At 42.1% G+C, this 15,515-nt stretch overlaps 1 protein-coding gene across 1 annotated transcript in view; it reads left to right on the top strand.

Annotated features, from left to right (window-relative positions):
- fbrsl1 (fibrosin-like 1) overlaps positions 1 to 15,515 on the top strand; it is a 352,410-nt gene that overhangs the window by 318,241 nt on the left and 18,654 nt on the right. The window contains exon 7 of the mRNA XM_055223996.1: positions 203 to 251. Coding sequence (XP_055079971.1) covers positions 203 to 251 — 49 coding nt within the window. The remainder of the gene's footprint in view (positions 1 to 202; positions 252 to 15,515) is intronic.

Below are 15,515 nucleotides of genomic sequence, written 5' to 3' on the forward strand. Positions count from 1 at the left end.
CCTCCTAATGTTAAATGATTTGTGAGTGTCAGGTGCACATGGGATTCCTCTCCCTGATTCTTCCTGATTCTCTTCCAAACCAATAAACATTCAACTGGTCTTCAGTGCAAATATTAGCAGTCAGTGAATTATTAGGGGACATACTTTGCCAGCGATTCCATACTTCATAGATGCACTAATTATGTGTTTCTTGTTTTTGCAGGTGTCTGATGTAGGATCAGAGAGGTTCTTTTCTCCCACCACACCCAAAGGTAAGACTCTTTGTTTTTCTTGGCCTGTCCTCCTTATCCCCATTTCAGATAACAACGAGTTATTTTAGCATAAGTCCAAATCTCCCTTCTCTAATCCTGCAGGTCCGATTCGAATTTAAATGACATAAACAAGGTCTGGTGACTACATATGCATACATTAGTGCCGAGTGCTGAGTGGCGCTTCTTGGACGACCCTGCCAGAGGCTTAGCCTTCCTACATATTGGTTCATTAGAGGGGATTTAGAGCCTCCCTGCCACATGCTCCCACAAATGGGAACTTCCCCTCAGGCAATACAAGCTCTCTGACAGCCGGCCGGGGCCATAATGGATGCCAAAGAAAAAGGAGAGAAAGAGCTTTGTCAGCGGCCCAGACGACACCAGCTCAGTGTGTGCACATTCATGTGTGGATTACACAGCCATGTCCATGTGTGTGTGGGATTATTAGTGTGAATGTGTCCAAGTGTCCAGTCACTTCTTATACTCTGCTGTTCAAATTACATAGCACACATTTTATCTGGACACAGACTTCACTAGGCTACTGTACAGTGTAAATGCAGCAATGGCTGTCAGAGCAGGGACAGAGGCAGGAGGAGACAGGAGCAGGCAGGAGCAGACAGGAGGAGATAGGGGGAGGGAGAAGGAGGGAAGTGTGATAGACAGCAGCAGAACCATCAGAACCCCTAGGGCAGAGATGAGGACACAGCACCATTAACACAACTGAAGGAGGAGCAGGAGCAGCACCAATGTGTAAAATATGGAGCGACAGTTTAGAAAAAGGTGTAGTTGTAAGGTATTTTAAGGATGTAAATGGACCAAATTTAAGATAATACATGTTTTTACTAGCATTGTGTCATGGATGGTTGTACATTTGTTCTTGTCAGTACAGTATTAGCTCAAAGAGAAAGCGTGCTCTGTGATGTAGATGACCTGTGACCAGCCGGCCTAGTAAAAGCAGCTATGACTTCCAGATTTGCATGGTTTAGACTGAACTAGACCATGTCCATCTCCTCACTGCACAGGATCACTGAACCACTGCGAGTTTCTAATGTCACAGTTCTGCCAACACCACAAACTGTCCATAACACAACCGCAGAGACATGCTGCTGATCATTATCTCATTGTATACACCAGCCACAATTTACAGAACAACAAACTGCACGTCAGTCACAACATTGTGTTCTCAGTAGATTCCCCTAATATATGCACAGAGCTGAGGATTAGCACCCTGGAATTACACACACACAATCCAATCATAGTTTCTGTTGATTGTCATACAGATCGACCAGATCCTGTTTGGGTAATGCACAAGAAAGCAACCAGATTAGGGGTGGGGTGAGGCGAGGTAGGGTAGAGGCAGCAACCGCTTCAATTTTGTGATGACTGGCGTAAAGCTGTCATGCTCTGCTCTCTGGACCCTCTTGTATTGTGTCTTAGTCCAATGTTGTTTTGAGTAGGACTGCAAGATTAATCACAATTGCTATTTAAATGGACACAATTAGTAAACTGCGCAGGCTGCCATTTCTGAAGTACCATAATCTCCTCAACAAACAACGAAATATCCCTTTCATGCTGTATAAAAACTGCTAACCAAATACATAGTTTGTCACTTCATATTTAAGTATTTCTGTAAATTCTCCTGGATGTGTTTAAAGCGTGAACTTTGAACAGAATCTTATTATTAAAACACAATTCACAAATCTAATCGTAATCCCAGTGCTTGACAGAAAAATCACCATTAGATATTTTTTTCCCCCAAATCATTCAGCCGTAGTTTTGAGCGGAAATCCATTCTGAGACCGTGTTTGTTTTTTTGCCTGGACTATTTTCCTATGTGTATAAAGTATGTATATTTTTTAAAGACCCACTGGCTGTTTTGGTTGAATCTAAAATGCAGCGTATGTGTCCCATTACCGGTCTTACTGAGTCTCCTGTGGGACCAATAAAACGGCCCGCTCTCTCTGATCGCTGTGCTGCTGGCTCAGAGATGCACACAAGCATATGCCCACACATTATGTCACGCATAAATATATAATACTTTGATGGCCCCTGGAGGTAATGGCTGTTATTTCTTCCAGTGCTTCTCAGTCCTCTCAAACTTTATTTTGGTGAGCTTGTGCAAGTACAAACAGTTGAGGTTAGAGCCAAATTGCACACAGACCCGCAGTCTGTCATGTTAATGAAATGGTTCAGGGTTAATAGAGGAGACCAAAGACCAACATTGTAATCAGCCCATGCAGAGCGCTGTAATTATGCACACAGAACATGGTTTGGGTTAAAAGCCAGACAAGCCTGCTTTCTTTATTTCCCATTTTGCTCTTGTTCTTTTTGTGTTTACAGTATGTTGACTACCACTTACAGACATTCATAGTATCTGTAATAACAAGGCCTTGGCAGAACTAACTACTACGCTGTTATCCTCATAGCACAAACTATATATCTATTTTACAAGAAACTACATGCTCGCAATAATAATATATTCTGGTACTTGGCTTTCAATGATTGTAACTTACATAAAGGTGCTTTATGAGAGTTTTCTGGTGGAGGGTCATTTACCGACCTTATTTGTTATGTCATAGAAATGCCTGGAATGTTCCACAGTATGTTATAGGTTTATCAGGAGTATCGAAAATCTAATACTAAAACTAGTACCAAAAGTAGATATTCATTTGAGAAAGTATACGTACAAAAGTTACATTCACAGGACAGAAACGAACCTTTTCTGAATAGATTTATAATGATCTTGAGCTGTATCAGAACAAGTATAAGACCACATAAACTAGTATACACCCATGGACCACTATAGAACCTCTGGATGACTGCAGTATTACACATGATATAAGGCCACATGGTAATATAAAAGAAAGTACTACACTGTAATGCTGAAAATCACATTTTAACGTCTAAAGTAAAGACTGTTTTATTATTATTATTATTATTATTATTGTGGTATGCAAATCAGTATCGAGTATCGACTCTATTCCTTAGTATTAAAATGAAGTTTGAAATTTTTGTATCGTGACAAGACTAGTATGACATAAACGTAACAATCATCCTTTCATTCAGTTACAAGTGCTTTTCTATTACTAAAACATAATTGGTGGCACATGCTTGTCTCCATGCAGTTTGCTAAATTTGTAAGTGTGTATGTATGTGTGGAACATTTTAGGTAAAACAGCTACATCTCCATAAAGAATACAAGCTTTCGGAAACTCAACCTAAAAATTTTCATAGTACTCCTTTAAAAAAATACCAGATTTGGTTCTGTCCCATTACTGGACTACCTTTATTTTGAAGGTATTACTTTACTATTACTTTTTGTATGGAGGTTGTAAATTTGTCATATTATTCATGTTTTTCTTGCATCCCAGCACTGCTTCACCTTTTAACCAACTGCCAGCACATATTTTTTCTCCCTCACTAAGTTTGTGTTTAGGAGGTAGGAAGGTACAAACAAGGCCAAGTATTATCTAACGTCTATTGTTTTTTGTTTATTTCCTGCCTTAAAACCTCCTGCAAATTATTGATTTCTTGGAGGATGGCTTGTGTAAGTAAACGCACAGTGATAACCCAGTGCTGGGCGTATTGAGTTGAATGTCAGGGTTCACTCTTGTCACTTGCTTGAAGGCAATTGAGAAGCTAAAAGTAGCTAGCGAGCATGTGCGGTTCACCTCCGCAGAGTACAGATAAACACTTTACTGGACAGCCCGACATTTCACAACGCGATGCTTATGGAAGTGGTGGAGAGATATCGCCCCTATGTCAGCGGCTTGAAATATCTTGGAATCCGCCATCGCCATGTTGAATGTTGTATGGGTTAGATACGGACAACACTGTCAAGTGCTTATTAGTCTACCTTAGCACTGGTGTTGTGAGACTAGACAAACCTAGAGGCATCTTGGGATATAGCTGGGGAAAGATTGGTAGAAAACCTATTTCTGAAGTGGATTTGTGCCCTTGTAATCCTGATTAATTTTGACCCGTTGTGCTCATTTTAAACAGAGCATTACAGTAAGCGTGAACACAGCGAGCTCCGGGGCGAAACCGGGAGCTTAGCGGCTTTGCGAGGCTTAGCTGCAGATGGCATTTTAAGCCGGACTTAATAAATTGTTTCCATTAAACTTACCGGCCCACACATACTGGATTAGACCGGTGGAACAAAGGAAGGAGAGACGTGAAAACACACAATCACACATAAAACGTGCCAATGCGACTCTCTGATGCTAGGCTAATGTCTGTTTAAGGCGTGTGAAAGGTAGAAAACGGGTGGTATTCAGCCATTGGACTCAAATCACCATGGCTCAGTGATTATCGTGGATGGATGGTCCTATTTGCTTAATTGACACGAGGTAAACAAACAAAAACAGACGCATAAACCATTTGGCTCGGCTGTGGGCTTAAAGCTTATCCTCCAAATGTTTATATATAAACATAATATTAGCAATGTACTAGCTTATGGATTTAGGATCTTCCCATGCCCACAATCAAGGCTTTTTTTTAGCTCACATCTTTGGCACCAAGAAATCAATTCTTTACAGTAGGATCCGCCTTGCCTTGCTTATTGTCATTCTTTCTTCTGCCATACACTACCTACTCACCCCTAGTCATCTCATATGTATTCCCTAAGCTCTCATTAAGTGCTACACCACCCAGGTCCCTGTGTCCAATGGCCAATCAGCTGCCTCGCTCCCACCTCCCTCAAGAGATGCTGAGTGGTCTTTGTTGTTTTCTGTACATCAATAAAATGTCTGCTTGATATACTATACCTAGCAGAGATAGCAGCTTGTGTTCACATCGGTTGTACTTGACTATATTTTTGTAAGGTGAGAGTAGTATTTTTAATTACGTGTAGTTTCTCTGTTATTAAAATTAGAAAGATTGGTTCCGCTAAAACATTTTTACACAAGAGTGCTAATTTAACTATACTCAAAAATGTTGGATAAACAGCTCTTTTTATGATTTGTAACTGCGTAATAAAAGAGAAATTCGTGCTTCTTGTATCTTACTGTATAGAATTATTTGGCGATATATAAAATGAAAGGCTATTTGGTCTATTTCAACTCATTCTGAACACAAACTAAACTTTTAGACCTATAATTTTCAGTCCTATTTTTAACTTAACCTTTTGATTCCACTTGTGTAATAAAATTAAAAATAACTCTTCTGAATAACTTGAGTTCTTCACCCCCATATGGAAGGTAGTACACACCACACTGAGAAATTACACATTATACCTTCCCTGCTGGTTTTGAATGCCTGAAAAAGAAGGAAAGATGGAAATAGGAGAGAGAGAGAGGCAAGGTCAGAAGTATAGTGAGGGGATTGAGGGCGGCCCTGGCATAGTCAAGTAGATTGGACTCCGTGTTTGTATTCGTCCTGCTGCTCTACCTCTGGCCAGGTCAATGTAATGTATCACTAACCTCAGCCGCAGCTATAGCCTCACTGTTTGCAGCCTCTCACCTATTAAATAATGAATGGAGGTTGACCCGCTGGCCGGCTAATCAGCTTTTCACTGCTGTTGAATTGGGAAAGAGCAGTGGTGTAAAGGCAGACAGAGGGAGCGTGTGTGGCTAGCTCATGGCATGCTAGATGACTGGAAGGCTGCAGGGATTGGGAAAAAGAAAACAGCACAAGGTCTGCTAAGGCTTCAGATTAGCAAAGCGCCGGAATTGAAAGCTGCCATCACTGCTGTGGAATTCTAGCCTGGACTAGCTCACCTTCAGTACTTAACGTGATTTATTTGGCATAGGCCTGAGGAGCTTGTTTTAAATGCTTTCTTTATCCGAAAGGCCAACATTCAGACATTGACAGAGCACTTAAAGCTCTTAGGTTTGGGGTGTTTTGTGTCAAGCAATGTGATTTGACAGCTGTGTATGAGTAAATTTAAACACAGCTCATGTGATGAATCAAAAATGTGACCAACCAAATTTGCACATCTACTACTTTAACGTTAAGCTTTTGTTCACTATTCTCCTTTGTCTTGGCCGTAAACTGTATAAAGAAGTGGACTAAGTGAGTGTGACATCATCCATAACTTTCGGCTCCTGTCAAATGACGCTGAGCAGGGCTAGCGGCTAGGGGGCGAATTTTGAGACAGACTCCATATTTGAAATTCCTACCACGAGTATCATAGCAACCAAAAAGCCAATCTGGAGCGAAGCTGTGGAAGGGTGCGGGTGCCAAGCAACGCTGTCGATCTAACCTGTTGCTAACGCTAGTGGGAGTGAAGTGGGGAAGTGGGAGTTTGCCTCTTATTATGTTCATATCTTGAGCTACGGACACAATAGCGAAATACAAATACCAGGATCACGCAGAGCGGGTTAATACGAACATTTTAAGACCAAAATGAAGAGCCTGACAGCAGCATTTATGGAGAGAGGGGAGACAGTTTTCTAACGTCAGTAGAAACACAGCCCATGATCACTTATATGTCCTTTTATATATAGTCTATGGTCTTGGCAGAACGAACCTTCTATTATGAAAGCCTTGGATTTGATTCCCTGAATTTATGAGGTTTTTCAGATTGTATTTAAGCATGTTTCTTTGTTTCCATTGACAACATAACACATGTACAGCCAGCTATAATTCTCTAGCTTGGTATTCCTCACAAATATCATATTATATCATTTTTCCTGCATGGATTTGTAAACTCACTTAGCCTTAACTGAAGAATAACTGCATTTTTATTTTGGTTTACTACTGTTTACTACTGTTCACAGCCATAGCGAAGTAAATGCAATGGTGATTTATTTTAGAAAGATGCTATTAATGCTCCCTTTATTGATAGTGCTAATGCTGTTTGTGCAGTCGTCCCTGTCATTGAGATGAAAATAAATAGTGGGAGCTCAGCGGAGATAAGACACATGCTTAATTATTAATTGAGCCATTACTGACAGAGATTGCCTTTTCTGATTTAAAGCAGGAAAGCCGGCTTCGGGGACAGAAAAAGCAATTACAGAATTCCCCGCCTGCACAAACGCTGCCCACATCAGGAGCTGAGCGAAGGCAGACAAAACACTCACGCACACACTTACACCGCCACGTTTCATAAATTATTTTAAAATCTTCAATATTTATAGCCTTTTAAATTACAATTACGTCATCATGTAGTATTTATGCAGAGTCAAAGGCCGGACCGCATTACCCACAATGCCTCTGCACCTGACACCCTGAGGAGCTGACTGAGGGGGAATTGTCTGCACCCATGCAACAATTTAGGAAGTGATGCCTTTACCGTAACGGTTCTCACCGCCGCAGCTTGTTTGTAAAGACAATCTTCATTCTCGATGCACAGCAATTATCTGGCTTTTAAAATATCATCACTAATATGCCATGCTATCCTGTTGTGCCTGCGTGCACTCAGGAACCCCTTTGGAGCAACTAGTCTGTCCATTAGAACTGTGTCAGCCGCGTGCTAAGAGCCTAGCCTGGCGTAGTGCATCAAATATTAACTTAGCCTCGGTTTAGTGTAAGGTAATGCCAGAAATGGAAGTCTATCAGGGTATGAATTCATTTTCTGTCATCCTTCTCACATGATGGCAGTGGACACCTGTCAGTCAGCCATGTTTTGTATGTCAGCAAATCACACCAAAACGCTTGTCACATTGAAGGCTGCGTGATTAGGCCCCATTGTGCCAAACTGTGTCCATCGACTAGCTATAGATCCAGGTTTAGCCGCGAATAGGGAGCAATTACAGAATCACTACGGGCCACAGGGGAGTTTTACGAGGAAATTGACTTGGATTTTAACTGTTGGAAAGTGCAGCATCCCAGTGTGTTCCAGGGTTGTGTCATCTCCCAGCCATGTGTCCTGTTTCAACTATTAACAGCTGGGGAATAGATTGTACAGATTCTGCCCAAAGACATCTACTTCACACCGCACAGGTCATTTGTCCCTCGAGGCTGTTCAGTGCTGCCACTTTATTTCAGGTAATACGGTAAAATGGCAGTGTGCTCTGGCCTTTTCAAAGACCTTCATTTCACCTACCACACTTCAGCCATGTGCACTTATAGCAGCAGGTTTCACATCAGCAGTGACCTCGATGAGGTTTTTGCATTGGTGCTGGCTTTTCAGTGGATGTCAGAGAAATGACTTTTGGTTTTTATAATTTAACATTTTGTAATATTATTTCTGCCTTGGGTGCACAACAGCACAACTGCTTAACATGAAAGTTCTGGGGTCCGTGCTCAATCTAAAACATGCACGCTATGTTATTCCTCCTATGTAGTGTTGTCACGATGCTAAAATTTCAGACCCGATCTCACTAAGAAAAAAGGCTTACTATTTGATACAACAATAGAATGTAATTTTCAACACAAAATAATGGTTGTTCTATTAATATTACCATGGTCTTATTGCAGATCTGACATAGATAAAGACCGCTTTAAAACTAATCAGAAAAACTTTGACTTTGTCTTATTTATGTGATTTTTTACGTGTTCTCTTGCTCATAATCCAATATATCTTACATATTAAAAGCACCAAGAATGAATTAGTCTTGTACGTATTTGCATATTACCCAGACTGTATCCTACCTAAGACCCTCCTAAGATTTCTATTGTTTCTACAAGCAATATGAAATCTTTCGAAAGGATATAACTAGGGAGCAAATCTCATCCCATCTTCTTCTGTCTAATCTTAATCCTCTTCCAGCGCGAAGCATTGCAAGGAGGCATTTTCTTTGTTTACTTGTAAGAATACATGATCGCCGCCTTATCACTGCTGTCAGGCCTGAAATGCAGAGCGTGTCACTTGTGATCACTCGCAGGTTTTCTTGATTTTTAATCCTTTATTCCCACATCCAGTATGTCTGCCAGCAAGCGTGGCTTCTCTCCACCCTCCCCGCGCTTGTTTGAAGATCCCGCTTTCCCTACTATGTGCATTTTAAACTGATCCACGTGGAGCCCAATGTTGTTTGCAGATGAAGCCGTTGAATGCTCATTGACAAAGCCAGATGGTGAGCGATTGTGGCCAAATACGACGCGCTTTTGGATAATGTACAATCGCTGGCAGGAGGACAGTCGTCAGCCGAGATGGATATTACGAACATGCTTGTAATGGATTGAACATTTTGGGAAGCGGTTCACACGGGTTTATAAAGATGGAAGAAAATCTTTGCCAAGAACACGGCGGATGTAAAACGCCTCAAATTCCGCGACGGACAAGGACATCGGCACATTAGAACAAGGAGTGTGCCAAAGAGGATTGTGGGTAGAAATGAGACGAACCGGGAAGAGAAATCCCAAATCAAACAGAATAGTAAGTATTTCCGGATGGGTGGTCCAACTCAGCTATTTATTCAGTATTACGAGTTCATACCTTTTCAGTAGCAGCATATTCATAACCATGTTTCTGTCAAAGCCTTATCAGAACCACTCTTGTCTCTAGGCAATGACGCAGGCTTGGACTAGTGTAGTGTGTCTGATGGAGAGTAGTGTCTGTGAAGTTCTGTGGAAGCATACAGCGCTATTAACCTATCCATTACAGGGCTTAGCACATGGTGGAAGTGTGGTAACCTGAGACGCAGTGCTGAGAAAGAGCAAGTGTTTGGGCCGTGCTGCCATTAATCGTCCAGTGTTTGTGAACAGGCAACCGGTAATTCACTCAGACACATATAGGCGTGCATTTGGCCTGTTTGAGGGAGGGGTGTAGAAAGAGGAATATGCATACTGAGCTCTGATTCGATATTCAAGTGGTCATCTGTTTGGCTGTTGTCTTTGGCTGCCGGTCTAAATCCGCTGGGCTCTGGTGGTGCCCCTAATGGCCACTGACTGACTGTAATAGCTCATTGAGCAGAGCACGGACCCAGGCCTCTCTCCCTGGCTGCTGGGAGAGGGCTGGGACTGCACTGCTGTTTGCTTTGGGAGGCTCCAATGCTACATGACCCAGACTGGAAGTCCCATTCATAGATACAGGCTCTGTTTGTTAACCGTTTGTTACTGTATGTCCTTATCAGCATGTTCAAAATGTGATGTACATTGTAAAATAATCGATAGAGTTCAACAATTCACAACTCAAGATGGCAAGTCAATAAACCAATCCTTGTGGTGTGATTTATTATTGATTAATAGGAAGTAGTATTTTCTTACAATGGAGATATAGTACCATGACCTGAATTATGTGATGTCAACCTATGATTATGTCTTTGTAAATGTAATCCTCACGTTTTTTTGTTTGTTTTTTTATCATTGTTGCTTCATTTAAAAAACAACTTCAAGCACAAAATTATTTCAGCATTGCATCTTCCATCTTAAAATACAGGAGTGAAAAATCCTCTTTTGTTTGGTGTTTCAGTTCGGAACAGCTGCCTGTCTTTTATTTGTAATAGATCAATATATTGCTATTGGCGGCATGTAATAACACTGGTATTGACTCGTCCGCTGTTGAGTGTTGGGCCCATACTGAACAGGCTATGATCCTTATCAGTGAAGGCACAGTGTATTAAACCGTAGTGCTTGCCGTGGCACTCACCTAATCCAGGGAGCAGGTGCCACGGGAGTCCAGACGGAGTGGACATGTTTTTCAGCCAGGACGAGCCATCTGGGGTCTCTATACTTTATGGTGCTTAAGTGTGACACTCCCAACACTTACCTTTTAGCCGCACACAATAATCTCAGCACTGGCAGCAAAGAAAGGGGAAGGAGAGGAGAAAGAGAGAAGGGGCTTTCAGGAGAATTTATAGGGTTTGATGCGGTGTGGCAGATTCATGGAGCAGTCGGACACACTTGCCGAGTTGATTTTGATTCCTCTAACTCTCGCAGTGTTGTTTTGTCATGTGCTGTCAAAAATATGTCGCGCAAAAAAAGAAAAGTGTGTTTTGTTTTAATATTTCGTTTTGTTCGTGTCAGTCCAACAGTTTTGCGGAGCCTTGTGTTGTTGTGGTGTTATTGTTTTGTCCTTGTGGAGTCTGTTTCATTTCACAAGCGATTTTGGCTTGTAGCAGAGCCCATTTTTTTGTTCCCCACTCACCACAGACAGACAGAGCGACATACTCACATTCGCACGTTTCCCCCAAACTGACACGCCGCCTTCTCACTGCAAACAAATCAATTCTTCACTAGCTCCACTTGGAAAGCCACTGAAATAAAACAGTTTATAAGAGTCTAGAAAACAAGGCAGTTGTTATTAATGACGGTTGAAACTGGTGAAAGAACAATGTTACGTTCTACAGGTTGAAGCCATTAGGCATTTCCAAACATTAAATTGTTGCAAAGGCATAAGCTTTAAACATTGGTGTTTTGTGAATATTATGAGCAAACAACCTTGATGGAAGCTTGTTAAGAGAAATGTGTTAAAAGAGTTCTAAAATATAATGATGTAAGAAACACACACACGTCTCTGTGACTTTGTTGGTTAGAGACTGAAATACACTGCTTGGCAAAAAAAAAAAGTCACACACTAATATTTTGCTGGACCGCCTTTAGCTTTGATTACAGCATGCATTTGCTGTGGCATTGTTTTGATTTTGCTTCTGCAATATCACAAGATTTATTTCCATCCAGTGTTGCATTAATTTTTCACCAAGATCTTGCATTGATGATGGTCGAGTCTGACCACTGCACAAAGCCTTCTCCAGCACATCCCAAAGATTCTCAATGAGGTTAAGGTCTGGACTCTGTGGTGGACAATCCATGTGTGAAAATGATGTCTCATGCTCCTGAACTACTCTTTCACAATTTGAGCCCAATGAATCCCGGCATTGTCATCTTGGAATATGTCCGTGCCATCAGGGAAGAAAAAATCCATTGATGGAATAACCTGGTCATTCAGTATATTCAGGTGTCAGCTGACCTCATTCTTTGAGCAAATACTGTTGCTGAACCAAGACCTGACGAACTAGTTAAATCCAGGTGGTGACTTTTTTTTTTTTTATTGGCCAGGCAGTATATTATTTCTGAAATCTAAATCTGAAAGATGTGCTCTGTAACTTTTCTGGTGGAGAGTATATCACCTGAAAGATATCAATGCTTTGCCTAGAATGTTCCACTGTGGCTTGAAATCTGTTTCCATGAAGACAAAAAGATGTCACCACCAAGCCAAGTTACAGGTCAGATCTGTGGTAGAACAAGCCCATAATAAGGTTGTTTTTCAAGGCATTTTTGAGCAACACTGGAATACCTGGAAGTAAATAAATTCAATACAAAAAAGTGAATTGTTGTTACGACCTCCAGAAGGGAAAAGCCAGATTGAATAATACTTATTTATCTACTTGTGACTTAAAGGAGCAGTCGGTGCTGAGAGGAGACCAGTACACCACCATAGGTGAACATGGGGGTCTGTCACTATTAGTTTACTCGACACAACCCCACGCCCTCTACCGTATTAACTCAGCCCTTGGCCTCTCCATCTCTCCTAGCCTCCTAGACACATTCTCTAATCAAGAATGATAAATTGGGAGCGGGGAAGGACAAAGCGAGTGTTTGCAAACTGAATACAGCCTCTGGTGGTGACACTTTTCAGCAGCGGTGAAGGGCATTAACGGTCGGGAGTGATTTGGACGAGGGCTTTTGTGTGTGTTTGTCTAACTAAGCCCTGCATGAGAACTATTTCAAACATCTCCACCTTGTCTATCATCAAGCAGCCACAACATGTTCCACTCTTTCAACAACACAAAAAGCTCCAGGATTAGAGTGAAGTGAATCCTGCAAAAAGAAAGAAATGTTTGTAGCTACTGGGACCTTGTTTGGCATGAGTATTTGTGGAGGGGAAAATGGCAGCTTGATTCTGCTTTTCAACAGCTCTGTAGGACTGTATATACAGTATCTACACAGTATAGAATACCCCTATACTGTGATTACATATGGAGTATATTAGACAGTGCATAACCCCCCAAACACTGTTTAGAAATCTGAAACCTAAACCTAGGAACTTGTATATACACCTTTTTTCCAAAAACAACATAAAATATTGCAACAACAGTATTGAATGAGAAATTGATGTGTCTGCTTGGCTACTGATTACATATACACATATTTTCTGCAGCTTTGACTTGTGTATGCTTTGTGATGAGTTTTTAAGACACTTTGGACTAGCTGCAGCTGCAAGTTGAAGCTTTGATCAGTCTAGAGGAGAACAGGAGCCATGGCCAGTAACAACAGCCTGCTGTCAGCATGTAAACATGACAAGTAGAAACAACAGTGGAAAGTGATTGATGGTGCATAACGTCCTCCATAGAAACACCACCTGCATCACTATTCTTGGTTGGAATGGGTTTTAATATGGTATTGTGAGAATGGCTGTTTCTATTTGCATGAAGCAGGTGAGTGGTCTTATCTAAACAGCAGATAGTAAAATAAATACTGGCAGAGCACACACATGCCCCACACACTTAAGGTGGAGAATGATGTTTGTCCTTCCTCTTTTCACTGCACTAAACTGCAACGGCTGCTTTTGTCAAAACACTGGATGAGGTATGGAGGACGATTGGAAGCTGTCAGCATCCAATTGTTGCTTTGTTTTCTGAGAGAGGAGTTAAAATGGAGATGGAGGTGGAGGGAAGAAAAGACATGCAGGCTCTTTCAGCCCACTGTCATGCCACTTAGGATTTGTTGAAGGATTTTCACCCAGCCATTTCCCTTCCATTGAGAAGAAATCAGTGCGGCACTGAAAGATAATGTTATATCCACTTACAGCATGTGGGCTTCATGCATGTTGGTACACGAAGCCAAGCAGCAGAGCAGTGTCCCTGTTTACATTACTAAGAGCTCATTCCCTGCATTTCTGCTTGGACTTGAAGCTTTTGGCTAAATCTCTGTATCTTTGTGCCTCCTATATCTCATTCTCTCTCGTTCTTGCATGCTTTTCTGCCGCTGTAGTCATTCTCTGTGGATTTGGAGCCAGCTGGTGGGCTAATAGAGGATGCTTTTCCTGTGGGGAGTCACAGTGATACTGTTCAGACGTTAGCAAGCTTAAGTAAAGCTGACACGCTGCTGAAGAACTGCAGCCCACACTGAGCTCCATAGCAGCATGTGGAGCGGCTTTGAAAAGGTCTTAAAGGTATAGCAAACACAGAGAGGCTGCCACCGTCCTCCCACCGCTGTGCTGTGATGTGAGAAGCGGGAGTTAAGTCCTTTATTAGAAGTGGCAGGCGTTGTCTCCAGTCACTACAATAATTGCAGCGCCACGCCACTGCTGTAATCAATTGAGACAGCTGCTACTGCGGCGTTCAAGTCCATCAGGCAGGCGTGCCATGCTAATTAATGAAATGATAAGGCTAGGGCCTGCCGCAGAGCACAAATAACTCTTCATGGCTCCCCTTCATTTCCAAACAGCTTTTCCGCCTATTGCCGCTCTGTTGTCCGTCTCACTCGAGCAGTCAGGGGGGGTCAGGGGTCGGTCAGGGGTCATCCACAGTGAAAGGGGTCACATACCAGCGGAGCAGGGTGGGCCGTGTCCGAGGAGCCATTAGACCTCTCTGTTGAAAGTTCCAAGATGACCAGCCTTTATTTTGGTGCAGACAGTGCTGTTGACCTCAGGCAACCAGGCGGCCTCGTAAAAAGCTGAGACTGATGGCTGTCCCAGAGCACGTAGGTTTTGGTCAGAGCTGTCTCAAGGGGGATGGGCCTTGACATTGAGTCAATGGGACAGCTTTTCCATCAAAACTATTGGAGGGGTAGTGCATTCTATAAAAGATAGCATGAAAAAAAAAGCAAACTGTTTTGTTTATCTTTACTTTTGAACCATCTCCAACCCACAACGCATCCCTATATCCATGTTCCATGTTTCTCGTGAGAGGCGAGTGGCGAGTGTCCTGCGCCATATGGTTGGACTTGTGATATGTGCATGGAAACTGATTTATCTCCCGTTTCTGCTGCCAGCTTTCTAAAATGAGCATTAGGTTCTCAATATCTTCCTGGGCTTCCACTCTAAATGTGTTACAGCATCGCAGCAATGCCCATTTAGTCGCCATCCCCTCCTTTTGTGAGAGACAGAGGGACATAATTGAAACGTGCCAGCTGTCTCCACTCAGCGACTATCTTGGACAGCTCTTGTCTCGTCCACTCTCCCATTAACATCTCAGAGTGATTTGCTAAAATGTTGCCTGTTTGGCTCCTGTCTCTTTACCAGCTTGGAGATGCTCAAGGCGGATTAAATAGTGTGTGGCAAACCAAGCGACTGCAAATTTCTCCTATCATTTTATTATGAGCACAACACTGCTCATCCCTTCTGTTGCGGTCGTGTAGAATTATTTAGTTGAAATCACCCTGCCTGTTTTATGACTGAATACCTCACAGCAATGAAGTGCAGATTGGCAAACGTGCCGCTTC

This window comes from Periophthalmus magnuspinnatus, chromosome 9 (genome assembly GCF_009829125.3).
Source record: "Periophthalmus magnuspinnatus isolate fPerMag1 chromosome 9, fPerMag1.2.pri, whole genome shotgun sequence".
Classification (NCBI taxonomy): Eukaryota; Metazoa; Chordata; class Actinopteri; order Gobiiformes; family Gobiidae; genus Periophthalmus; species Periophthalmus magnuspinnatus.